At 38.5% G+C, this 27,214-nt stretch overlaps 3 protein-coding genes across 3 annotated transcripts; all 3 read left to right on the forward strand.

Moving 5' to 3' along the window:
• The first annotated feature begins 1,383 nt into the window (after nucleotides 1-1,383).
• Nucleotides 1,384-4,363, forward strand: LOC146454246 (uncharacterized). Its single transcript, XM_085095591.1, has 3 exons — nucleotides 1,384-1,569; nucleotides 1,899-2,168; nucleotides 3,005-4,363. The coding sequence occupies exons 1-3, from the start codon at nucleotides 1,384-1,386 to the stop codon at nucleotides 3,836-3,838; spliced, it is 1,290 nt and encodes a 429-aa protein (XP_084951717.1). The 3' UTR covers nucleotides 3,839-4,363.
• Nucleotides 4,364-8,191: 3,828 nt separating this feature from the next.
• On the forward strand, nucleotides 8,192-17,828 carry LOC146454247 (uncharacterized; the record flags this gene model as incomplete). Its single annotated transcript, XM_085095579.1, has 6 exons — nucleotides 8,192-8,208; nucleotides 14,180-14,480; nucleotides 14,627-14,741; nucleotides 15,210-15,246; nucleotides 15,582-15,708; nucleotides 17,301-17,828. Coding segments are annotated over 6 exons (1,125 nt in total), but the record flags the coding sequence as incomplete, so codon positions are not given.
• A 4,702-nt stretch (nucleotides 17,829-22,530) lies between these two features.
• LOC146454248 (uncharacterized) lies at nucleotides 22,531-27,172 on the forward strand. Its single transcript, XM_085095671.1, has 6 exons — nucleotides 22,531-22,606; nucleotides 24,179-24,471; nucleotides 24,597-24,711; nucleotides 25,249-25,285; nucleotides 25,997-26,123; nucleotides 26,461-27,172. The coding sequence occupies exons 1-6, from the start codon at nucleotides 22,531-22,533 to the stop codon at nucleotides 26,983-26,985; spliced, it is 1,173 nt and encodes a 390-aa protein (XP_084951797.1). The 3' UTR covers nucleotides 26,986-27,172.
• Nucleotides 27,173-27,214: the final 42 nt, after the last annotated feature.

Here is a 27,214-nt window from a genome sequence, read left to right on the forward strand (position 1 = left end):
TACACGCAGACAGAGCCTGAACTTGGTTATCCAGAAGAAATAGCCTTGAGTTCGAGTGTGGATGTAAGTAATATTTTCGCTTTTGTTATGTCACAGCTGTGTAGTTCGGCAATTTCGCGCCAGCTAGTTTAAATGATTTTAAAATTTAATGACTACCAGTGCAAACCTACGAACAAACTACTAGAAATACAAGATATAAAATTCAGACACTCTCGGAAGCGGTTTTATTGCGCTTGGTTTTTTGCGCTATCCGAGTGCTTGTGAAAAGTGTTGAGAGTTTCCTTTTTTGCTTACTTTTACTTTTAAACAGTATTATTACTGTTACTCACTAGCATTGTACTCTTTATTCGTTAATAGGGCCTAAGGCATAAAATATCATCAAAGGTTAGCTTAGACTTTTTAAAAAGAAGTTGAGAATGGGAGTGTTATAATTTTCATTCCGCTCTGAAGCCCCCAAAATGGTTCAAATATCATATAATTGTCATATTTTTTAACCCTAGATTGTCATCAATTATCCTAACCACCCTCCCAGGAAAGTACGACTTAAGGAGGACTTGTTTACCATCGGTAGGCAATTGGCCACTGGCACTGTCAAGTCTGTAGCTGCTGCACTTATGAAACATGACAGATTTAGAGATGCACTCTACGAAGAAGCATGTGATGTTGTCAACAAAGAAATTAAAGATTTATGCTCACTTACAGAACCTTCACTGCTACGAGGAACAACTCATGAAGAATTGGCCTCCTTGACATGGGAGAATATCGACAGTGAACTAAAGGAAAGAACTCCCAGATTCCACCAGTTCATAACAGCCTCTGTGTCCAATCCCTCGCATACAAGGAATGTCTATAAGAAAGGAGCTGCAATAGTTCCTCCCATGTGTGATGCAGCGTGCCAACTTATTTCAGTGTTTAATGAAGGAATGAGTGCGACCCGCCGTCTGAAATCTGTTATTTTGAAGAAGGGTGGATTGAAGAAAGTTGGGTTTCAAAGACTGTCGCCCTTGTACAACAGCATGGGATACAAAGCGACAAACACAATGTTTGAGAAATTTGGTAAAGATTTTGATCGCGATTTGAAGGTGTGGAAAGCAACAGTGGAGAAAGATGCAGAAAAGGAAAACAGCCTTATCGAGAAAGAAAAGGAGACAACAGAAGAAACAAATGAAGAAGCAAACAAACAAGCCAAAGCTGAGTTGGAGAACCACAGGCAAGCCATGTACCCTGGGTATTCTTTTACAGGAGACAACGTGGACATCAGGTGTAAACCCCGGCAAATGACAGTGAAGAATCAGAACAAAGATCACCACATGTTTCAGTGGCTTGCGTTTGAAAACAGTGTCCCCAAACCATCTGCCAAATGAAGCACCAAGGAAAGATGTGATGAAAGAACCATTTACAACATTTCTACCAAATGTGGATGAACAGGCTCAACTTATCAATGAACTAGTAGTTCTGGTTGGGCATAAATGGGCATCTCATATCCCAGCACTTCAATGGTTCAAAGGGCATCTTCCAACAAGAATACACCATGAACACATGGAGGAAATGAAGATGAAGACAAAGAAGGTAACTGTATTATACATTGTCAGTAAAAATTTGTTTGAGGTAATGTACAGACATTTTTCAAACTGTACAATGCCTCTCCCTAATAAAAGACCCTTATATAGAAGCTAAAGAAATGTCCTGGGCATGTACTATAATTATCGAAAACAAAATAAAAAGCCTGTGGTGAGGAATTGCAACTGACTGGAGATCGACCAGTAAGACTAGGATTAATCAGAGACCCACAGGTTTTGGTGCAATATTTCTACTTTACAGTAAACATATATCTGTTATTTTTTTTTTTCAAGCTGAGAAATAAAACAGAATGCGTATGCTTTTACCTACTACTACAGGTTCACCTGGGAGTATTGTACAAGAATGAACAATACGAAGAAGATATGATTGATCTCTTAGAATGGATCCATCCTTATGTACCTGGTCACTCCGAGGATTGTGATGCCAACAAAAAGCCAATTAAAGTTTTGACTGGAGGTGACTATCTGACTTTTGAAAGAACTCAAGGGGCCCAGTCAGCAATGCAGGATGCAAGAACACCCTCTGCAAGACTGGAAGGGTTGATCCCAAAGACCGAAGATTTCCACACTCAAGCCGAGTGGTTGAAAGTAAGTCAGACATATGATATTTATTTGTGTACAGGCCTGTCAATAATAGTCAGTCACTGGAAAGTGGCCAGCCAAAATGTATCCTTGTTCGGTAAAATCCTATTTTTTTCAGACATTTACTTCAATCTTCTTTGTAACCATGAGCGACCACGTTTTTTTGTTGAATGTTAATTCTACCCTCGACAAATTGATAAGATTGTTACTTGAAATGTATTTTTGTGCTGCAACAGTGTATGAGTCATATGTTGAAGCGAAGGGAAAAAAGTTAAACATAATGTGATCACTGATATTCCACCACATTTTTGTTTTGTGAAGCTACAGCTGTAAAATGGGTAATTAGTCAGAGATGTGTCCTGGAAGGAAACAAATTATTATTTTTATTATTATTATTATTTTAAAAAATGTGCTTGAAAATAACTGTTGTGCTTCGAAATAATCTCTTTTTTTTAATTGCAGTTGAATTGTAAATAGTTTTTTTCTACTTTGAACTGGTAAATATCAATTCTGCTTGAAATATTTTAATAAAAAGTTAACTTAATTACTTTTATCATTATTATCATTATTATTATTATTATTATTATTATTATTATTATTATTATTATTATTAATTGCTGCCCTGGTATGGGTAAACAAAATTTGATATAGACAGGCCTACCACCTTCCCTCAAATCCTGTTCACATTAATTCCATGTAAGCTTATTAAGTCTGAAGCTTTTAGGGTGTGAGCTAATTAGAAAGGGGACGCTACATAGAGGCTGGGCCTTAATAACTGGCAATTTGAGCCTTTTTTTGACCAACACGTTTTTATCAACGAGAAAACATTTACATACTTATAGGTTATCTGGGACAATCTGTACAGTACGGCATCAGCAAGAGACACTGGTACACTTTATGCAGCCAGGAATGCAATTGATGCAAGGAATGTTACAACTGACTCTCATAACTATTATGCAGCTGCTGAATTTCTTGACAAAGTACAAGATGCATATTTGATTGTGGGTGCTCTTGACCATTTTGGCATGGAAACAGTAGAAGATCAACCCAGCAAGAATCTGTATAGTGGCATGCAAATTGATAATAATGCAAAGAAAGAGTATGTTACCAACACAATCAGGCAATTTGTGGAAGAGCATGTAGTAAACCAGGTGCCAGAACTGAGCCCTGAAGCACCCACAAGCAATGATTTGAAATGCAGAGAATGTGGAAAAAGATACATACGACCACATGCCCTAAGAAACCATGAGCGAGAAAAGCATGGCATTACTACTACAAGTACCAGTATCAGCATCAGTTGTGAAGGGCAAGACCACATCTACAACTATTCCCATCAACTGTTAGTACTGTTGCTACTTAGAGCCAATCACAATGATGCAATAAAGCTAGGAGATGGAGGACGTGTACTCAGATTGTACAAATATTTCATGTTGTTCTTCAAGATTTCAAAATGCCCAAAGTATGCCTTCGCTATGCTCCAGCTGCAAGCACAAGTTAATTGTTTACTGACTCCAAGACTGAGTTATTCCCTCACGTGGAACAGGTTTGTAAACCACCAGGGTGCTATCGACACAAACCACCAATGGATCTTGAGATTGAACATGACAACAAGAGCTTCAAGAATGACTGTCATTCCTACAGAGGGGAGATTACTGACAAGAGCATTGACAGAGTAAGCCGAAGCACAGATAAATCAGATGCAATTTTGCTTAATTTTGACGGGTGCACTTCAGCAAAAAGGCCATCAGGACGGCACACAAGATTGTCTACGCAGGAGGACATAATGCTCCTTGGTGAGCACATAAAACCATCAGATGTGTTTAAAAAAATTCCTGGGCGTGCCCACACAGCTTTTCCCGATATGAGGCACAATTTTCTTGAACAATTAGACATGGGCAAACTGAAAGATTGGATCAGCAGTTCACTTAAGAAATTTAGCAAGAAGCATTTTTATAGAATTTAAGTTGTCTTGTGAACAGCATGTTTTTCCACTGTTCATTTCAGAACTGACCTTAGGAGCAATTTTAACTTTCATACCAATGGTCATGAGCTATCATTGTGTGGTTACAGAAAAATACCCACCCATGGATTTTAATTTGAAATTTGCAGAGGGAGGGTTGTCTGAAGAGCCCAAATGTTTACATCAAAGGATAAAGCTCGAGTGCAAATTTCCAGGGGATGGGGTGGGGGTTCAAACCAAAAAAGCCTCTTGTGCAAGTACTGGGGAGAGGGTTGGGGGATATTTCATGGAACCACACATTTCAAGATAAATCATTGCAGTACAAGGTACTTGTGGACAGTCTATCAATAATTAATTTTCTTGTCTATAAATGTGAGAATGTTCCTTTGCTTAATTTAATGAGAGCAGTCTTTATCATCACATGTATAGCAAGCTCAAGATTAAGAAAATTCTAATTTCAGAGTTTGAGACAGGATAATTCATCAATATCTTTAATGTAAATGACTAGCATGGAATAGTAACAAACATCCATTCACAGTGATGAAGATGTAAACATTCCATTAGTGTGTGTGACTACTCATTTGCAGTGTTCTTTTGAAGACAACAGAAATTTAAATTCTGATGTGTTGCAAGTCTAAAATCTAGCTGCTGGAACTGCTGTATTCATCAGAGCTACTCAATAGCTGTGGCCTCCGTGGTCTTCTTACGATCTCACTGCTGTCACTTTCAGTTTCACTAGAATAACATGTATCAGTCTGCTTTGCTCTCTGAGGTTTGGCATTTAAGGCAGCACTCAATTCATTTTCACTGTCTGTATCAGACTCGGACGTCTCTAGTACCTCGCATACTATTTCCCAAGTGTCCATTGCATGAACTTCACTGAAGAAAGGAAACTTGTCCCTCAGGGCTTGTACACTCTGTATATAATGGATGTTGCTGACAATGTTGTCAACCAGCTTTCTCGAGTATCCAGTGGCCAAATCTAGTCCTGTCAATAATTTTTGATGCGGCATATTTTGTGCTAAATCTGCTCGGTAAGCCATTAGCCGACAATGTAATTGGGCCCGTTGTCTTCTTGAAATTTCAGTGCTTATTGCAGAGACTGATTCTTTATCTTCAGTATTATTAAATGATCTGAGTTGAGATTCAATCGGTGATTGATAGTCATTAGAAGAACAGGAGGCAGGGCATTCACATTGGTCCAGGTTGCATATACAAAGACAACGGCAGGATCTTGCACAGATGTCACAACAGGAATGTTTGATATCATTGCTTTGAGGACTTCCACAGAAAGGTTTGAGCAGCATTTTACGCCGACATTCTTCCATGTTCTTGACATATTCTTTCATTCCCTTGCTTATATTTCTGCTCTGTGTACAGCCTTTAAATCTTAACAGTACAGCATGGCTCATGGTGTCTGATGATCGTCCAATTCGACCAGACTCTTGCAGATAATCATCAAGATCGGATGACGGCCCCAGGTGGATTCCAATATATGCACCTTTCACATTTACTCCCATCCCAAATGCAATTGTGCAGAATACAACACGGACAGTGCCATTTTCCTCGCAAAATTCAGTTTCAGTAGTCCCTTTCACAAGTTTGTGTGTTTTTTTGTGATACATACACATGTAGCAAATAAACGTGTGCGATCATCAATTGGCTCTTTACCTGTCGGTCTGTGATAAGCCTTTGGGCCAAGGCATTGACTGAATAGTTCAAAAAGTTCCTTAACATGCTCTTTTTTGCGACAGAAAACGAGAACTTTGGTTGCATTTATCTGATTTACTTCAACATCATTGATGATCACACTAAAACTGCTATACAAGTCACTTGAGTCAATATCCACTACTGCATATCTGACATTTGTCTTGTTGGGATCTCCGAGGATCTCAACACACCCATTCATGCCCAGATCCTTTATAATTGTCTTTCGAACAGTCTCAGTAGCAGTGGCAGTCAGGGTTATAAAGGGCACATCATGTTGAACCAAGGACCGTAGTTCTCCAAGTCGACTATAATCCTTTCTAAAGGCTTCTTCAGATTTGCTGCCCATCCCCCTATAATGTAACCAAGTTGTATAGATAAATAAACAACAAGCACTGCCACCAAGACTGATCAGGTAATTAATCAGTCAATATCAATAAACTTCATGGACACCAATTTTGATAAGTAGTGATATCACTCGAACACCAAGCTTTTTAAAATCATTTTTTTAGTATAAATTTTTTCGATTGTGATACTTCATTGTTGTTAATGACTTATTGATCTCCCCTGACTGCCTTCGTTTGAAGAGCTAGCTAGGGGCCCAATGACTGTTATAAATACAACCTGTAACTGCTGGAATATAACAAATTTGTGTCATTGATTATGAAAACAGAGACTGGACTTTCTCAAAGTCGCTCGCTTCTCTCTACTGAATGGACCTGGCGATCGCGCTTTGCGCTCTCTGAGCTCGACTTGTAAGCAAGTCTAAACAGAGACATACACAACCTTATTTTTATTTGAATTGAAAGTGTTGCAAAGGTGTTAATATCACCAATTAAAAAAAAACAGGATAATAAAAATGTATAACTTAACTATAAACTACACACAACAACTGCACACGAAAAAAAATAAGCCCACTTTGAAATTTTGAGGTTGTTTACTATGCAAAAAGGCTTTTAAGGAAAGCAATTTGTATGTTGGCAATGTCCCCTCAAAACGTACCGTAAACATAATTTGAAAAACTCACCCCACAAATTTTGTATACGGCGACCCTAAAAGCCTAACTCTAACCAGTTCCGTGTTTTAGGATTTGGGGTGATTTTCCACCATTCCACCGTTCCCGATTTTAGGTTCGCTCCTTGTTACGCAATTAAATTTCTCTTTCAATTCCCAAATCGTAAACATTTTACCAAATTGCTCAAGACTTTCAATTACTAGCATATTTAAGCTTAATTTAGCTCGGAAAATGGTACAACAAAACCCTGTTCGGGTTTGTCGTGTACGAAAGCTTCATGTTGTAATTCAGTAAACAATTACAAACAACAACAGACTCGCTTACCATTTCGCAATACAGTGGCTTTCATCGATAAAAACAGCCTTGAGGTTTTTCCTGAGTTCCCCACGGAAAATACTTCGATGGGCGTTTAAGAGAGCTTCGGGGCTTCCAAAGACCAGAGAGTATTTTCCTTCTGAAATCGCTTTAACTTCTTCGCTTGTACAGTCTGCTCCGACTGATGCAGCTGATATTCCTCGAGCAAGTAGAGAAGCTGCTTGGTCCTTCATGAGAGCGACTAGTGGTACAACGACCAAGCAAACGGACAAAACCTCTTGCCTTTTGCCATGATGTAGGAAATCTAAAACGAATGGGGCTACCTCAAAGGTCAAGCTTTTTCCCGATCCTGTAGGCGCCGATAAGAACACGTCCTTTCCACAGCAGTAACTTTCGATCACTTTGCGCTGATGTTCGCGGACATCCCTGTACTTTGCCTTTTGCAAACCATACGCGATTGCGTCGTTAAATAAAGGCATAATCAACGCAAGGAATTTAGAAGTTCTTGGTCATAAAATTCAATCGCTACCGAAGTGCAGGAGTTTTAGTCGTATGAACTTCATCTTCGCGCGTGATCTGGTTATGATCTGGCTTGATTGACGTGTACTTTCATATAGCTGTCTCTGATTGGATAATGCTACAGGAGGAAAATTGCTCCTGTAAATTTGGCGCGCTGCAAGTGATAAAAGTCGCTCGCGCCAGGTCCATTCAGTAAAGAGAAGCGAGCGACTTTGAGAAAGTCTATTCAAAACATCAAGCCAGCTGAAAGAAACTAATAATCTATTCTCATTTTTCGGTTAATTGCCTAATCCTATACCATAATTTTATCATCTGACGTGGCCAAACCACAAATAGTTATAGTATCAGAGTAAAATTCTTTGCGGCACCCCAAGGAATACAAACTGCGGATGCCTTCTATTTTTGCTCCGGGAAAGATTTTTCAAATGGTCCCAAATTTCTTATGAGGAAAAACAATAAGCTACATTAAGCCTAGCTTTAAAACAAGTAACAGTTACCTTGTTCTTCCTTTTCTCTGTCTTTGAACTTTGGTGAAGAGGAAGAGATCGGGCTGTCTTCTAATGATTTGCGTTTTTTTTTTTTCATCACATGACCGACAACTGTTGAGTTTTTGACTGACTGAGTTCCGTGGCGCTGGCCAAAAGGAGCGCGGCTCTGGGAACAAGAATGGGGGGGGGGGGGGGGGAAGGGAATGAATTCTGGGTGAACCCTCCAGTGTAGAGGCTATACAATAATCTGCTAAACAAGTGGGAAGTTATATGTTGGGTTTTCTGTTTATCCCGAAAATAACGGCAGGAACACTTGTAACTTTTTGGATCATGTCAGTGAAATACAAACAGCTGGGGATGGCACTAAATGAGTGAGCATTGGCATTAAAGGTTTTCCTTTTAAATTGGTTTTAATTGTTGTTTTTCACAAGTTTGCATAATTTCTGGACAATAAAGAGGGCCCTAATTAAGAGGGTTTCCCGCTGACAAATTGAGTGGTTAAGGGTCGGTTGTGTAATTAGCACACTAGGAGATCTATAATTCTGTCAGGCAGCTAATTGCAAAGAAAAACGCCTCATTGAAAGAAACTTGGCAAACTGAAGCTTTTTTAATCATTTTAAGAAACACCGAGGAGAAAATATGTCTACAGCAATCTTTGGCTATCACCAATTTAAAACAGTTAACCTCTGAAAGAACTGTAAGCGCATTTTGAAATTTCGTGGCTCCTTTTGATAGAAAAGTCAGTTGACTCTGACTGGATTAGCCTGGCATAAATAAATAAAGGTGTCTGAAATACGAATTATATTGGAAGCCTAAGTTAACGAATAATCTGTCACGTTTTAAGGAAAGCAGAAGTCTTAAGGTTACGATCATTTCAATAAACTCCTTTCCATTTTTGAGTACAAAACCTTTTATGACTTCACTCCTTGGTTAAGTTTTCCTTCGTGTAAGGTCGGTATTATTTGTTAGGGCCAGTGTTGCCATTTAGGAATAACCTTTATTCATGCAGCACTAAAAAAAAGAAAGGATCATGTCTCCAAATTAGAATATGTAATCGTATAGGGCCGAGTAGAATTAAGGATTATTTTTCACGCGTACATTCTTAATTTGAGAAAATATACCACACGCGTAATTAAAAAAACCTAATCTTTTTTACCTTGAATGTAACAGGTAAAAAGAAAAACCCAGCATATAAAGTACAAAAACATTTTTTATAAGTATGTTTCCTCTTTTTCACGACTAGCCTCTTTTCTTAGCCACATGTGATAACGATTGTAAGGGTTCAGGTAAGGTTTAATTTATCACTTAGATATTGAGTTTGCTACTTTTCTCTTTCCTTGCCCATCTCATTCTTTGATCCATCATTTGTGTCATCAACGCTAGCGGCACAACATTCATTTTACCCTTCACATTCACATAACACCATAATCACCCACACTTGCTCCAATAACTCATTTGGTAGAGCAAGTGGTGATCAGAGATCGTGGGTTCGATTCCCTGCAAGGGCAAACTTTTATTTGCCTCGTGTGGTCTCCCATTTCCTCACTAACGTTCAGTGGCAATTTTCATGAGTTTACTTAGCACTGCAGCATACGCTACAGAGTTAACTCTCAGAATTCCTCATTTATATTAACTAATTGTTTGAAAGTCTGAAATAGATTTGGCATGTTGAACCCCTGCCAGATGGCCTACTAAAGATGTGGTTGGCTACCACAGACATTTCATGCAGTTCCAAAATTGCGTCCGAATTGTAATTGGTCCATTACAAACTTAACTTAACGTTATGCGCGCATCAACGGGCATGATTTCAACCGTACAATTGCCGTTGGAGACAAGGTTTACACCCAGCGTTCTAGAAAACATACGCTTGCCCGTCATGTTTGCTCCTTTTATTTGCTGGTTGTTCCTCTTCGCCTTTTCTGAAGTAACACCTGAATCAGCAAATGCGCAAGGTCAGTGAGGCTTTAAAATTATGCATTTCTGCTGTAGTTCCTACTCAAGTTTTAAAGGCTACGATTGCGCAACAACAAAGTGAACTGAACTGAGCACCTATATTTAAAGAGGGTAGTCCCTTCAGGGCATTTATACAACAGGCCTGCTATCAATGAGAGTCCTGAGTAATAAAGCAGCGTAAAAAATAAACAACCTATTAATAATTCACAAGGTTAAGCCTACATAAAGGTTTCGCTGCAAACACCAGAAAAATAAAGGTAATTACTTTGCCTGGTGGTGCGACTGCATACGCTCTTGTGAAAAGTCTTGAAAATTTTCAGGCAATGTGTTTCTTCGCGAGGTTAAAAACATGATCATCACACCGACATTGAAGTTGAGTGCTCCACCTTAGACTTGCTACAGCCTTATCACTATCATAGTTAATTCTGCAAAAAATTCTTGCCGCAAGCCTTGAAGGCTTTCAAAGATGAGCTGTTTCCCTCGCCACAACAGTTTTAGACAGGGTCGCAATAATCCAAAACAGGTCTGATAAAGGACGTATAGATAACATTAGCACAATAAGTAGTCAAAAGCCTAGCCCTAAAAAAAACATATTTTACGTGGATGCTCCACGAAATGTGCTCATCAAAAACAACTCCCAAACGCTTTATTCATAGACACGCTTAATAACTTGACCATCAACTCTAATACTAAAAGTGTCAACATTGGAAAGCCTTCTATAAGTTCCAATAACATAGCTTCAGTTTTAGAAACGTTCAGAAAGATCTTACTGTCACGAAACCAAAAAAACTGACGAGAAATTAAAAGCGCAGAACTGTGTCATCTGCATATATTAGTATGCTGCACCAAATAAACACATTTGGGAAATCATTCACTTGAATCAACTCTTAAATTTGAAATAAATTCTTTCTACCGATTTACTACAAATATAAAACAAAGTATCTCAAAATACAATATTAGAAGAAGCTATGTAAGTGTTTGGATCTCGATAATTTAAAATGCCAGATAGAAAACATTTTTCTCAGCCTTTAAGAAAATAAACACCTGCCATAACACCTCCAGCAGCCAGTACACAACGTCGTTTAGGCTAACAATATATTTAGCCCAGCCTAAAAGCGGAGGTCCACATTAAGAATCAGCATGCTGTTTGCTACTTGGGTGCCTCAGCTTATTATAGTTGTGATATTTATGGTTGCTTTTTAAGACAGTTTCTGTTCTAGTTTTGCGTAGACCTTAAGGGTACTTCCTGGGTTCGATAGGGTAAAAAAGGGAAAAAATATTTTTTTCGACCAAATACAGTTTGGGGATTTTATCTAACATTTACTGAAAAAAAAAATTGAAAAATATTAAAAAGCGCGCGAGATATTTTGGAAAACGTATTTCCATCGAAAAGTAAATAAATAAAAAAGGTGTCATAATCTTCTTAGTGCGAGACGCCCCAGAGGAATCTTCGCGGCAAACGCTTCATCCGGGAGCTCTTATTTCAGAAATAGGCAGGCATATTTCGTTTACATCTCGCCTGCAGAAAATTTCTCACTTCGAATTTTCTATTCTTTGCCGGCGCTTCCCACATGGAAAAGTCATCAAAAAACGAAAAGAGCCTGTGGATGAAATCCCGGACGATGCCAGGGCCTAAGAAAAAGGGAAAGATAGGTTTCAGCGAAGATCGAAAACGTGATCTTGCAGAGAGCAACAAAGGCTCTTGGTTCGACCAAGAAACTCTAGTCGACGTTGAAGGTTCTGTCGAAGGTGATCACGAAGAACTGGAGCAGCGGCCTTCAATTTAATCCACTGTTATTGGATCAAGTACACAGAGGTCGATTGCCGTGCAAAAGTCCTGCAGCCGTAACTTTGCAAGCGTCCTGTGAAAATATCAAATATCATATTCTACATCCTCTGGGCCGATTTCTTTCTTCTGCAGCGAGATAAAATTGGAATAAAATCAGCAAGAATTAGACCGATGAAATAGAACTCAACAGAAGCGTATCAGCCCACGTGTAATACTGGAGATAGCGCGTTCTGCGTGGCCCTTTCTCTCGCCTTTTGCTCCGCTCCACGCTATCTTGAATATTTCTTACGAAGAAATCACCATCGTACCTAAATAACAGTAAAAATGCGATTTTCTTTCATTATACATTTCCTTTGATACGAAATGTATAATCGCTTTAGCTTGAAGCGTAAATTACATTACACGCAATCAAAACGAACAACCAAACCAATAGATTTCATCTCTGTTATCAGTGCACTCCTCCGAGTAGTGCACAGTTTGGCAAACTCTCCGCTGACGCGCTTCTGGTTTCGTTAGCCTTGGTTTTTCCCCGTTTTCCTGGTTGATCTTTACGTTTTCCTTTCGCCACTTTCCCCATCTCGCTCGATCACAACAGCGGAGTCTAAAACGTGTCTGCAACGCGATACTTTTTCCGCGAAATTCTGTGCTATTGTTGTTGACGCCATGGGGTCCTGTTGCTCGATTGGCTCGCCACCTAATGAGGTGTCATAATCTCCTGTGGAGGCTTGTTTTTCTTGCAAACCTTTATCGAGCGAAAACTCGCACTTGAATTTTGGCAGAGTATGTCGACTTTGAACGAATTAATAGGGTATGTAGTTTTGACGGATTGTCGTAAAATTTGGCCAGAAGATTCGAGGAATAATGACAAACAAAAAGGTGTCAGGGAATTTTGATTTTCAAAATATTTTTCCCGTGGCAACTGTTTACGCAACACGACTCAAATATTTTTTGCTACTCAAACTTTAGACGTGGATATCTAAATAACCAATCAGAAATTCGGAAAAGCCTGACACCTTTTTGTTGATTGATGCCTTGTGTATAACACTGTGCAGCGATTTCGTTCTTCGCGCGGCGTTCGATAACCGATTAATTCAATGGAACGACCATCGGTGGATTCGAGGTTCTACTGGCTCGTGGCACTTAAAAAAGGAAAAGATCGCTCAATTATATTTTTTATGGGAAACTACATTTATTAAGCTTTATAATGATATATAGTTTGTTAGAGGTTTATTAAAACTTGCGCGCGTACGAATTTTTTTCCAAAGGACACCCGCGAACCCAGGAAGTATCCTTAAAATGGTATCATATCATCGCTTTAAAGTGTCACCGCTTTAATATCATTACAAACTAGCACAGCTGCGTCTGCTTCGTGTCCGAAAACGATTCTATCTTTCACAATGGATGGAGCAAATATTTAATAGAAGGCGACTATAACATGTGATAGTGTAAGTTCGGAGATACACAAAGGACCGGTTCCAGTGGGCAAAAATTTATTCACATAAACTTATACTTCATCCCAGAGCACACTTTAATCTGTCTCAAACCTGATGTACATAAAATTTTCGTATTCTCGCTCCTAAAATTATTACCATTTCATAAAGTAATCACTTCATTCTCTTAGTATATTCTACTCCCTTGTTTCTTTTAGCGTCTCTTTAATATATTGTATATCTTCTTCTTGTCTTACTCTGCCTGCTTCAATCATCTTTCGCTATCCGCGGTCCAGTGTATTTGGTAAAAGAAGTTGCATTTCTCTGTATTTATACATTTAATGTGCACTTAATGATGAAATAATAATAATAAAGATCACAAGTTGATTGTTCAGCATACTGTTCCGATGGCACCGACTCCAGGTTAAATTCAGCACAAGCTAGGAGAACACCCAAACACTGGAGCATATCACGGCCATCGTGTACTTTTCTGTTCAAAAGTGAGAGAAAAGGCCATGCAAAAGATTAGAACATACGTTCCACGTCCCACCAGCGGAATACGTCAATATTTTCATCTTAAAAATCCGCGGCTGACTGCATTGCTAGTAAGGTAGTTAAGTAACTTAATGTATTTGAGGCTAAATTTACACGAATCCTGGGAAGACCACGTAACATGATACGATTTCGTGTATAAACAATAAAGATTGATTTGGTTAATTGATCATCGTTTCTTAGTTCCATCCCCTGTTTCTATATCCCTCACCCCAACTCTTGGAAAATCAACAAAAACAACGTATTGTGAATCCATCTCGTGTTAGGGCCCAGCGTAATTATACTAAAGGATTAATGTTATTTTTGTTACTGCAGCGTTCGACACTCTATATCACCCAGATCTTCGTCAAGATGTGTTTCTAAAAGACGAGTTCCATTATCTGAATGTTGCTAGAATCGGAACATACACAGTGTACGACATCTTTGATTGCACCTTTGAATGTCTAGGCAATCCTTCCTGTTTATCTTTGAACCTGGCCGCCTCCAAAGGAGCTGACGGGAAGATGTGGTGTGAATTGTTGCCTTCTACTAAGTATAACAAATCCGAAGAGTTCAAGGGAAACGGAAGCTCGCATCACCTTTCCATCAAAGTAGGCTTATTTTGAAGAGTTTTATTATTTATAGTACATGATTTTAAGTACTTGCGTTTAAGCGTTTTCGTCATGCAGTTTCAGTGATATTAAACATTGGATGACACAAAAAGCTTCCTCAAATGAGTTATTGTCTTTTATTTCAGACTTCATGTCTGTCTTTGCCATGTCAAAACGGGGGAACATGTGTCCCAAATTACAAATTTCACACATTCAAATGCAACTGCAGAGAAGGCTTCATCGGTGAATATTGTGAAACAGGTAATGATTATTATAATCAGTTTTTGATCTAGTTAGAGGTAAAATGATGACCAGAAGTACATGAAATGTACTTGTTATTAGGTGTAGTATTTCTGAATATGTTTCATGAGTTGTGGTATACTTTGACAAGCAGGGGGAGTCAAAAAAGAAACAAACGAGTAACATACATACATAGCAATGGTACAAATTAAGATGATTTAAAACAACAACAAACTAAAACAGGGCGAGCTCGTGCACCTCGGCAAGTTAGTTTTTGCAGTAATGGCAGCTAACTGTGCGGATATGATGTATTTTCTTCTCTTGGTTTTCAAAAGGAGGCTTCTTACAAACCGAAACATAAAAGACTTACCTCTGGCAAGCTAGTTAAACCCAAAAGTTCTTATGTTAGACAGAAATAATGGGAGTACTTACAGGTATGTTCCGTAAAGAGCTGATGCCTAACTACTGTGTTATCTTGTTCCTTTTTAGCTGGAAATTCGTGCAGCGACCTGTATAACACATACAAGTAGGTGATACTTTCTATTACACTGGACTTACTTTGCTACAAACAAAATAACCCTTGTATATCGAAACTACTTGTTTTGCTAGTCTCAATTATCGAGGGAAGTATTGACACAGCTATCTCTCATACGTGAATACATTTTAGCTGTCATCCAGTCGTACTCAAGGTGCTCAAGGAGAAGTGATGACGTCATATTACGTGGTTGTTGCGTCATGATTCCCAAATGGCGGCCATCTTGGACCCGCCTTCTTGGATTTCTGGATTATCAAACAAGTGTATCCCATTGAACTAGCACGTTGGTAATATTTATCATCTGGTGTCCTTCTCTCTTTTTATAGGTCGGATGTGAATCAGGTGATTACCCTCCACTTGGACTCAAAGCCAATTTCCGTTTTGTGTCACATGGGGGATTTTGGATGTGGAGATGGGGGATGGACACCCGTCATGAAGATTGATGGCAGTAAGGTATCTTTATCCGGTCTTTTGTCTCCCAATTAGTAATCTCCACTCTTGATCATGAATTTCTGATAACATTCGGACAAGAAACCAAGTCGAGTAATAGGAATTAAATACACACCAAGGGATTCAATGAAAAGTAAATTACCATCAGGGTTTTTAAAGGGTGTACTACTAGTGGTCAACAAGTTCAGATCAACTAGTCAATTCTTTATCATCCTGCATTTCACCATCCATGCAATAGTATCCTTACTTACCTCACCAGCTATCCCTAACTACTCTAAGAAAAAACCCTAATTTTGTTTACTTACTAGTCGTTTTTTTAAATTTTATTATAAACTAAATTCGATTTTGAGACGGCATTACGACTTTATATTGACGGCTAGTTGGGAGAAAATATATTCCGTATTGGGAGGAGTCGCGAAGCCGCGGAACCCAATACGGAATATATTTTCTCCCAACGCCGTAAATATAAAGTGGTAATGCGCGTCTCAAAATCGAATTTAGTTTTTTATCGCGATAATGTCATTTTGTTGGAGAGAGCAAACGGATAAAGTACAAATCAAGCGCTGATTGAAAGAGAAGTTCTTACTTCAGTTAAACTGTAGCCATGGTAATATCCGTGCGCGAAATTTTTTCTCGGGGCGAGTTATTTGAATTTTTGGCTTTAATTTCTACGTCAAAACAAAGAAAATGCAAAAATTTACAGTCCAGTCCATAAAGCGCGTGCTATTGATGAAATAGACGAGCTAGTAAGTTTGAACATTTTACCAGCAAATTTTATTGAAAATTTGTTACCGCCGAGATATAAACAACAACATGAAAACAGTGATGAATAAACCTCACAACCAAAAGAAATAATAAAAAGAGCAACCATACTAGTACCCAAAAACGAAAACAGAGCATTGTTATCCTAGCTTAGATGTCGTGGAGATTTAGAAATTTGAAAGAAACCAAGCGGCGAAGAATACTGTAAAAATAACCAAGTCTGCCGTTCGGCGCTACGACAAGAAGATCAAATTGACAGATCTGAGCCATGAAAGAGAGCGCAGCAGAGCTCTTGGAGCAAATTTTTCTAGAGATAAGAGACATCAGAAAAGAAACAGATCCTTTTACTTTTTAAAACTTTAAAAATGCCATAGTTTATTGGAATTTAAGCTCATTGTTATTTACCATGGCCGCTTTCACACTCAAGAAAGTCTTTTAAGTAAATTTCTCTTCATCGAATTTATAATCTCTCTTTTTCGCTTACCTTCAAGAAAAAAGTTGTATCCGCTGTATCTTGGTACATGTTCACCACAAAAAAAGATATTAAGTGGTTCTTGAACAGTGTCAGAAGTATTATAAACTCAAATGAAAAAAAAAATAAATAAATAAACAACACCATCCAACGTCGCATGTTCGTCACAGAAGTAAAATTTTGGTCTGTGCGCGCCGAACCCATTTAAGTCCCGTGCTGTCATGCTTACATGACAGTTTTGGAGCCAACCAGAAACCGTCATTTTGAGACGACAATATCGCAAAATAACGTCGTCTCAGCGCAATGGGAAGATCCCCCAGGATCGCGATAATTGTAAGTTTTTTCTTTTAATTCTTCACAGCCAACATTCCACTTTGATTCCAGCCTTTGGAAAAGCAAAGAATCCCTCAATCTCGCAGGAGGGGAGACTGGGTTCGACACACAGGAAACGAAGTTGCCAACCTACTGGAACACATCCTTCTACAAGATCTGCCTTGGTATGAAAACCAGTCAGGAGCAGATGAAGTTTGTTGTCATACATAAGCAGGCCAGTTCCTTATATTCTCTGATTGCTGACGGGCAATACCGCGCCACCTCACTGGGTCGTGACATGTGGAAGTCTCTTTTTGGATCTGAAGGCTCCCTGCAACAACACTGTAACAGGGAAGGGTTTAACGCTATGTGTACGCGTCAGGCCAGCCCACCCAAAGCAAGAATCGGTATAGTTACTAACGAGATCAATACTTGCAATTACTGTGAATCTAGAATAGGGTTTGGTACTGGAGGGCATCCTGATGACTCTAACACGTGTGGGATTCAGGTTGCAGACTATCATGCAGATAACGGTGGCAAGAGAATCAAAACCATTGGTTATATCCTGGTACAGTAAAAAGGTGCTAACGCAATTAAGAAGCCATAAAAATGTCATCACATTATACTATAGTTTAGTAGCACAAAAAATTACTTTAAAAAGCGAGGCTGATTTCATGGTTAGGGAAATATATTGATTCCAATTGCAGACACTGACCTAAGGTAAAAGACGTCAGAATCAGCCTACTTGAATTAAAGACAGTGCACGCGTCATGCCTCATTTGGGCAGCATAAATTTTAGCAGTGCGTTAGAAAATATTTACTCGTTGGTGATTTTATTAGGCTATAGAAGCTATATCACAAGGCCTTTTGCAGCGGAGGATCCAGGATGGAGGGGGGTTGAGGGGTTCAACTTCCACAAAAAGGAGTTTAAAATGACGCATTTGCCTAATTTCCTTGAAAAGACTAATTTTTGCAGACATTCACTTTTGTGATTCTGAAGTTATTGAGTTTTAAGAATATGTAAAACAAAAGCTAGATTGGCTAGAGTAGAGGTCAGTCTTCAAGGGTGGCTGACAATTCAATTGTGAAACAAACATTATATGTTTTTATTAGCTAGGTTAAAATAGGTCATTACGTGGCTGCTTTAACCTAGCAACTGACAGGCACCCCAGTACGATTCTACTAATAATAGGAATCGTTCTTCTTGCCGATGCTCTCTCTCCTGATCATATTAGACTCCCCTTCTTTCAAAAATCCCTAGCGCCCTCCGCTCCTTCTGTTAGCGTATGATTATTAGACTGTATTTATTTCGTGATTGAAATAAACACATTGTAAACTTGAAACGATATGAAATGTATGATATATTATAGTTCACAATCTAGACGCTGGGGGAGTGGGGAGGATTCTGCCCGCGGTGACTTTAAACCTGAACTGAACATTTTAATATTTGAGCAAAGAACATGAAACTTCAGGAATTTTTCAGAGATTTATCTGGAAAATTTTGATGTGGTCGGCTAGTGTTTATTGGCTTTGACAGGTAGCTTTTTTCAAAAAATAGGAAATCCCACTTTAAAATGTAGAAAAATCACTTTTCTTATCGCAACTATCTTGTTGTCATTTCTTTGTTGGTTTTGACCATTTTTCGCTTAATTTTGGGAAAATTCAGAAATCCAAGACCGCGGATCATCACTTCCAGTTGCGGACCTACTATCCACCGTCTAAGCCCCATTGCCAAAGTTTTTATATTTGCAAAGTTATGGACGGGGGATAAAGTTACTATGACATTAATGTTATTAGTTATTTGTCTTTCTTCAGTGTCCTGAAGTATCTTGAAGATGAGCTGATAAGCCATTTGGTACTAGTATACTGACGTCCCGATTCCATTGTCCCAATAATTTGCTTCAACCGTCCTTTTTGGAGCTTCAAGAGTGTTAGAGGGTTCAAAGTTGTTAGGTGCTAATACTTCGATAATGGCAGGCTTTTCAGGAAATAAGTGTGCCACTGACAAAAAAAAACCTATCATTTACTCACCAGGCCTAAAATATATAACATCACATTTCTTTCAAATATAGCACACATCAACATTAAATCCTAGAAGCATGCAGGATGTTTGTCACATGAACCTTTTTAGGTTAATGGTGTTAGCTTACAATGCTTTTGTAGCTTAGTGGTAGATTTGACGTCTGTTGGGAGAACGCGGATTTTCTTTTACGAACATGCTTGTGTCACTGACCAGAAAAATACAACCATTACACCAAACAGGTGTTAAAATTTCTATTTACTTTGTATGTAGACGAAAACAAAGAACCGAACAAGATTAAAGCTTTAATGTAGACGTAGGAGTTCAGGGCCAGTTACTGGCGAGACAATCAAAGGGCTGTCAAAGCATAGGCAAACACAGTGGTTGTAATTTATATTAATTCGTAATAAGATTTTCGAAATGCTCCTAAATTCGTCATGAGTAAAATGCAATAAGCTTCATTAATAAGCCTAGCTTTAAAACAAGTTACAGTTACCTTGTTCTTTTTCTCTCTCTTTGAACTTGGCGAAGAGGAAGAGATCGGATTGTCTTCTAATAATTTTCGTCTTTTAATTGCATGACCGTCTCCTTTTGAGTGTTGACTGAAAAAAATCCAGGAAATTTAATGACTTTCAAGCCGTTTTCCCTTGCTGAATTTTCCCATAAAAGTGATTTTTAACCCGCAAAATTTTTCCAAAACACTCCCTATTCCTAACGAGTTGTTTTTTAAAGTAATGTTATCATTACACGTTCGGCAAACAGAATTTTACATCTTCGAATGCCTCCTAGTCGGAGTTCATCCATGGTCCACCATGTTGACTTCTTAAATTTAAATTTCTCTGCCGGTTCAATGCTACTGTTCTTGCACTACCTGAACAAGACAAGAACCTCACTGAAACTTGCCAGAACCCTCGTTTCCGTGGCGCTGGCCAAAGAAACGCGGCTCTTGGGACGAGAATTGGGGGGTGGGGGGGGGGGGGGGGGGTGGAATGAATGCGTGGCGAGCCCAAAGAGTGTCTGCGTAGAAGGCTATACTAAAATATCCTAAACAAGAGGATAGTTATATGATGAGGTTCCTGATAATAACGAAAATAGCAACAGGAACATTTGTAACTTTTTTTATCATTTCAGTGGATTACAAACGACTGCAGCTGACGCTTAACGAGTTAGCATTGGCTAAACAGCATCGGCATTTAAGGTTTTCAAATTGGTTTTAATTTTTGTTTTTTTACAAGTTGCATAATCTCGAATTCTGGACTTCAAGAGGACCCTAATAAATAGTTTCCCGCAGACAAATTGAGTGGTTTAGTGTCGGTTGTGTAACTAGCACACCAGGAGATCTACAATTCCGTCAGGCAGCTAATTGCAAAGAAAAACACTTCAATGAAAGAAACTTGGCAAACTTTTTACTTATTTTAAGAAATTTAAAACAGGTAACTGCTGAAAGAATAATAAGCGCATTTTAAAATTCCAGGGCTCCTTTTCGTAGCAGAGTCAGTTGACTTTGACAGGATTAGCCTGACAAAAATAAAAGTGTCTGAATTACATTATTATATCATATTGGGCGCCTAAGTTAAAGAATAATCCGTCACGTTTTAAGGGAAGCAGAAGTCCTAAGGTTACGATCATTTCAATAAACTCCTTTCCATTTTTGAGTACAATCTTTAAACATTTATGAATTCATTTTTAGAGGAATTTGTCTGGAATCTTTAAAAAATAGACTAAGAATTCATTTCAATTCAATTCAGGAATAAACCACCGGGGGGTCTTTAATTCATTCGGCACTTATAAAAAAAGAGAGGATCATGTCACGGAATTCGTATATGTAATCGCATGGAGCCGAGTAGAATTAAGGATTAATTTTCAGGGGTACACTCTTAATTTGAGAGTCACATTCGTCGAAAATTATACTATATTTTGTAATTAAAAATCTGATCTTTTTTTTACAATTAATGTAACACGTGAAAAGAAAAACTCAGCAAATAAAGTATAAAACAGTTTTTCATGAGTAGCCACGCGTGGTAGCGATTGTAAGAGTTCAGGTAAGGTTTTAATTTAACACTTGGATATTGCGTTTGGGGGGTGGGGCGGTAGTTTTTGAGGGGGGAGGTAATTTTTTTAAACGAGCTCTTTTTTGGGGGGTGGGGGGGGGGTAATTTTTTACCTTGTACGAAAAGTGAGGGGGGTAAAATTTTAAGACATACAAAAGGTACGAACTAAATGTATTTAGCAATTATTCTTCTCATCAATCATAGAGTTTGTAAATTCGACTGGAAACTTCTCCATATCGCTGCTATTCTTCAGAGCGACAAAGGTCTTGCACGTATTAAATAGGTTGAGTAATGACATAGACAGGCAAACCGTGTATTCCATCAAGCACTTTATCTCTGAAGGCTTGTTTATCTGGGCAAAAAAATTTGACTTAAAGACGAATAGAGATGGAAGGCTTCTTCAAAATCTATATATCCACATCCATACATCAAATGCTCCTGTACTGCTCTCAAACCCCGAACTGCTTTGAACTGCTGTTTACTTTCTTTTGACGACTGAATAATAGACTCCAGCAATAACGAAACATCGTTATTATCAAGACATTGAAGAGATGATCTAAGGTACGTTCCCTTGTTTGAATTTCGCCTAACTTCTGATTGTTTCTCTTGCCAGTTCAGATTCAGAGAGCTAGCGATTTCCGCATGTAACGAAGCGTTGTGCCCAGGAACTTCTCAACAATTCAACCACCAGGTCACCAGTGGGGGGTAAAACTTTTGTTTGAAAGATTTTTTTTGGCGGGGGGGGGGGGGGGGATAAAATTTTCATACACTCGATTTTTTAGAAAACCACCGCCCCCTCCCCCCCCAGGACGTAATAAACGATCGGTCCCTAAGGGCAAACTTCTTTTTGCCCCCTGTGGTCTCCCATTCCTCACTAGGCCTAACGTTCAGTGGCAATTTTCATGGGTTAATTAGCACTGTAGCATACGCCATATAGTTTTTTTCTCTGAATTCCTCATTTATATTAACTAATTGTTTGAAAGTTGGAAATAGATTTGCATGATGAACCCCTGCCAGATGGCCTACTAAAGATGTGGTTGGCTACCACAGACACTTCATACAGTTCCAAAATTGCGTCCGAATTGTAATTGGTCCATTTCAAACTTATCTTAATGTCATGCGCGCATGAACAGGCATTTGTACTGTGCAACTTCCCGTTGGATACAAGGTCTACACCCAGCCTTCTAGAAAACATACGCTAGTCCGTCATGTTTGCTTCTTTTATTTGCTGGTTGTTCATCTTCGCCTTTTCTGAAGTAACACCTGAATCAGCCAATGCCCAAGGTCAGTGAGGCTTTAAGAATTGTTCAAAAGTATTTATTTCTGCTGTAGTTTCTACTCAAGTTTAAAAGGCTACGATTGCACAAAAACAAACTGAACTGAACTGAGCTCCTATATTTAATGAGGGTAGTCTCTTCAGGCATTTATACAACAGGCCTGCTATCACTAAGAGTCCAGAGTACTAAAGCCAGTCATGCCCAAAATAGGCAAACTGATACGGTCTAAAAAAAAACACGGCCTCACGATCCGTACGCTCGCCGAAACAACTCCCTTATATTTGAATTCATAGACACGCTGAATTACTTGACCATCAACTCTAACACTAAAAGTGTCAACATTGGGAAGCCTTCCATAAGTTCCAAATAACATAGCTTCAGTTTAAGAAACGTTCAGAAAGAGGTGACTGTCATGAAGCCAAGATGGGATCAAGATCAAGATGAGATCAAATCCAGTTCTTTGTTTAACTTAATCCTCCGTTCAATTTCAACGAGTTGCTGTGGAGAAATAAAAGGCACAGAACTGTGTCATCTGCATACATTAGTATGCTGCACCAAATAACCACATCTGGCAAATCGTTTACTTGAATCAACTCCTAAATTTGATATAAATTTTTTCTACCGATTAGCTTCAAATATAAAACAAAATGTCTAATAATACAATCTTCGAATAAGGTATGTAAGACATACCATTTAAAATGCTAAATAGAAAACATTTTTCTAAACCTTTAGGAAAATAAACACCTGCAAAAAAAAAACCCTTAGGCAGCTAGTACACAACGTCATTTAGGCTGACAATATATTTAGCCAAGCCTAAAAGCGGAGCTCCACATTAAGAATTAGTATGCTGCTTGCTGCTTGGGTGCCTAACCTAATAAAAGAAAATATTCAGATTTGGATGCTGTTTCCGTTATTTCAATTGGTCTCTCAGCTTTTTATAGTTTTAATATTTACGGTTGCTTTTGAAGTTTCTGTTCTTGTTTTGCTTTGACCTTAAAAGCTTTTACATCGTTTTTACATCATTACAAAATAGCACAGCTACATCCTGCTTCGTGTCCAAAAACGATTTTATCGTTGGCAATATATGGATGGAGTTCTGCATTTCGTTGACAGCTGTATATAATTTTAGCGTTTTTTATTATTGTTTTTCTTAGCGATAAGACCTGTCACGCGAGATTCCCGCCATTTTTATCATATTTAATTTAGCCAACCATATTATAGCTCGCTTGTGGACTAGCGTGTTAAAAAGAAATCGAACGAAGAGAGAGAGAAAGAATACTGTTTTATTAAATTTATGCTTTACATTAGATAGTAAGATAACTTAATGTATTCAGGAGCAGGCTAATTTAAGGCTAAATTTACACGACTCCCAGGAAGACCACGTAACATGATACGATTTTGTGTATAAACAATAATGATTGACTTGATTGATTGATCATCGTTTCTTAGTCCCATCCCCTGTTTTTATATCCCTTACCCTCACCCTTGGAAAATCAACAAAAACGACGTATTAGAATCCATCTCGTGTTACGCCCAGCGTAGTTATACCAAGTGATTAATGTTATTTTTGTCACTGCAGCGATCGACACTCTATATCACCCAGATCGTCATCACGACGTGTTCCTAAAAGACGAGTTCCATTATCTGAATGTTGCTAGAATCGGAACATACACAGTGTACGGCATCTTTGATTGCACCTTTGAATGTCTTAGCAATCCTTCCTGTTTATCTTTGAACCTGGCCGCCTCCAAAGGAGCTGACGGGAAGATGTGGTGTGAATTGCTGTCTTCTACTAAGTACAAAAAATCCATGGAGTTTAAGGGAAACGGAAGCTCGCATCACCTTTCCATCAAGCTAGGCTTATTTTGTAGAGTTTTAATTTTTGTGCATGATTTTAAGTACGTGTGTTTAAGCGTTTTCGTCATGCAGTTCCAATGAAATTAAACATTGGAGGACAGAAAACGCTTTCTCAAAGGAGTGATTGTCTTTTTTTTCAGACTCCATGTCTGTCTTTGCCATGTCAAAACGGGGGAACATGTGTCCCAAATTACAAATTTCACACATTCAAATGCAACTGCAGAGAAGGCTTCATCGGGGAATCTTGTGAAGCAGGTAAATATTCATTATTACTTACTTATTATTATTGTTTTTATTATTATTATTATTATTATTATTGTTATTATTATTATAATTATTACTACCAATTATTAATCTAGTTAGAGGAAACATAATGACCAAAAGTACATGAAATGCAGGTGTTATTAGATCTAGTACTTCTGTATGTTTCCTGAGTTGTGGTATATTTTGAGAAGCAGGGGGAGTCAAAAAAAGGAAAAAAAAACCAGTAACTCAAATGTATAGCAGTGGTATACAAATTACGATCATTTAAAAAATAAGACAACTAAAACAGGACGAGCTGGCGTACTACGGCAAACTGGTTTTTACAGTAATCAAGCTAACTGGGCGGATATCGCGTATTTTCTTCTCACAGGAGGTATCCAACAAAGCAAAACATAAAAAAGACGAACCTCTGGCAAGTTAAACCCAAACGTTTTATGTTAGACGGAAATAGAGGGAAAACTTATAGGGTATGTTCCGAACAGAGCTGTTTATAATGCCTTACTACTACGCTATGTTGTTTCTTTTTAGCTGGAAATTCGTGCAGCGACCTGTATAACGTATACAAGTAAGTGACACTTTCTATTACATTAAAGGGGAAGTGTCATGGGGTTTTTGATATCTTTTGTTTAAAATGATGAAATAAGACCTTAAATCAACTGTAAAATAATTTTAGAATGACGAGAAGAAAGAAATCAACTCAATTCAGTTGAAGGGAACAACTCGTGATCTGTTCTAGCGCATTTTGGAAACAAAACTGCAAGAACTTGAAAAACATTAGCCCAACATTTTTCAAGTTTCAATCCACACCGGCCTACTCTGTCTCTGGCCAGAGGCACTAATGGACAGTTTTATTACACTGAGGTGATAATTTATAACAAACTTGACAATTATTTCGTTGTTTCTGCTGACAGACAACATTTTTGGGTTTTGAAATGACAGCAAATTTGCGTGATACTTCCCCTTTAAACTTACTTTGCTACAAACAAAATAACCCTAAAATATCGAAACTACTTATTTTGCTTTTCTCAATTATCAAGAATAGCAGTAACACAGCTATCTCTTATACGTGAACACTATTTAGCTGTCACCCAGTCGTACTCAAGGTCCGCAACGACAAGTGATGACGTCACATTACGTGGTTATTACGTCATATTGCCAAATGGCGGCCATCTTGGATCCGCTATCTTAGATTTCGGGATTATCAAACATGTGTATCCAACTGAACTAGCACGTTGGTAATATTTATCATCTGGTGTCCTTCTCTCTAATTTTATAGGTCGGATGTGAGTCAGTTGGTTACTCTCCACTTGGACTCAAAACCAACTTCCGTTTTGTGTCACATGGGAGATTTTGGATGTGGAGATGGGGGATGGACACCCGTCATGAAGATTGATGGCAATAAGGTATCTTTATCCGGTCTCTTGTCTCCCAATTAGTAATCTCCACTCTTGGTAATGAATTCTGGTGACATTCAAACAAGAAGTCAAGCTACTCACCAGGGGATTCGATCAAAAGTCAATTACTGTTGTTGTTATTATCAGAGTTTTAAAGGGTGCCCACCTAATTCAGTAATAATTACGAAATAATTAAAAAAAATACATGGTAAATGCCACTACTAGTGAACAACGGGTTCAGACAAACTAGTCGATTCCTTATGATTCTTCATTTCGCCATTTTGTTTATTTACTAGTCGTCTTTTTAAAATTGTATTTCTAAGTATTTTCTTTTAATTCTTCACAGCCAACATTTCACTTTGATTCCAGCCTTTGGAACAGCAAAGAATCCCTCAATCTCGCAGGAGGGGAGACTGGGTTCGACACACGGGAAACGAAGTTGCCAACCTACTGGAACACATCCTTCTCCAAGATCTGCCTCGGTATGAAAACCAGACAGCAGATGAAGTTCATTGTTATACTTAAGGAGGCCAGTTCCTTGTATTCTCTGATTGCTGACGGGCAATACCGCGCCACCTCACTGGGTCGTGACATGTGGAAGTCTCTTTTTGGATCTGAAGGCTCCCTGCAACATCACTGTAACAGGGAAGGGTTTAACGCTATGTGTACGCGTCAGGCCAGCCCACCCAAAGCAAGAATCGGTATAGTTGGTAACGACAAAAAAACTTGCTTTTCCTTTGAGGGTAGAATAGGGTTTGGTACTGGAGGACATCCTGATGACTCTAACACGTGCGGGATGGAGGTTCCAGCCTATCATGCAGATAACGGTGAAAAGAGCATCAAGGCCATTGGTTATATTCTGATACAGTAATAGGTGCTACCGCAATAAAGAAGCCATAAAAATCTCGTCATATTATACCATAGTTTAGTAGCACAAAGAATTCCTTTAAAAAGCGAGGCTGATTTCATGGTTAGGGAAATATATTGATTCCTATACATGTTTCGAAAGGTATTGCAGAATCTGACGTAAGGAAAAAGACGTTAGAATAACCTTGAAATCAGCCTTGTCATTTTATTATTATTATTATTATTATTATTAT

This window comes from Pavona decussata, unplaced genomic scaffold (genome assembly GCF_977016875.1).
Source record: "Pavona decussata unplaced genomic scaffold, jaPavDecu1.1 SCAFFOLD_303, whole genome shotgun sequence".
NCBI lineage: Eukaryota > Metazoa > Cnidaria > Anthozoa > Scleractinia > Agariciidae > Pavona > Pavona decussata.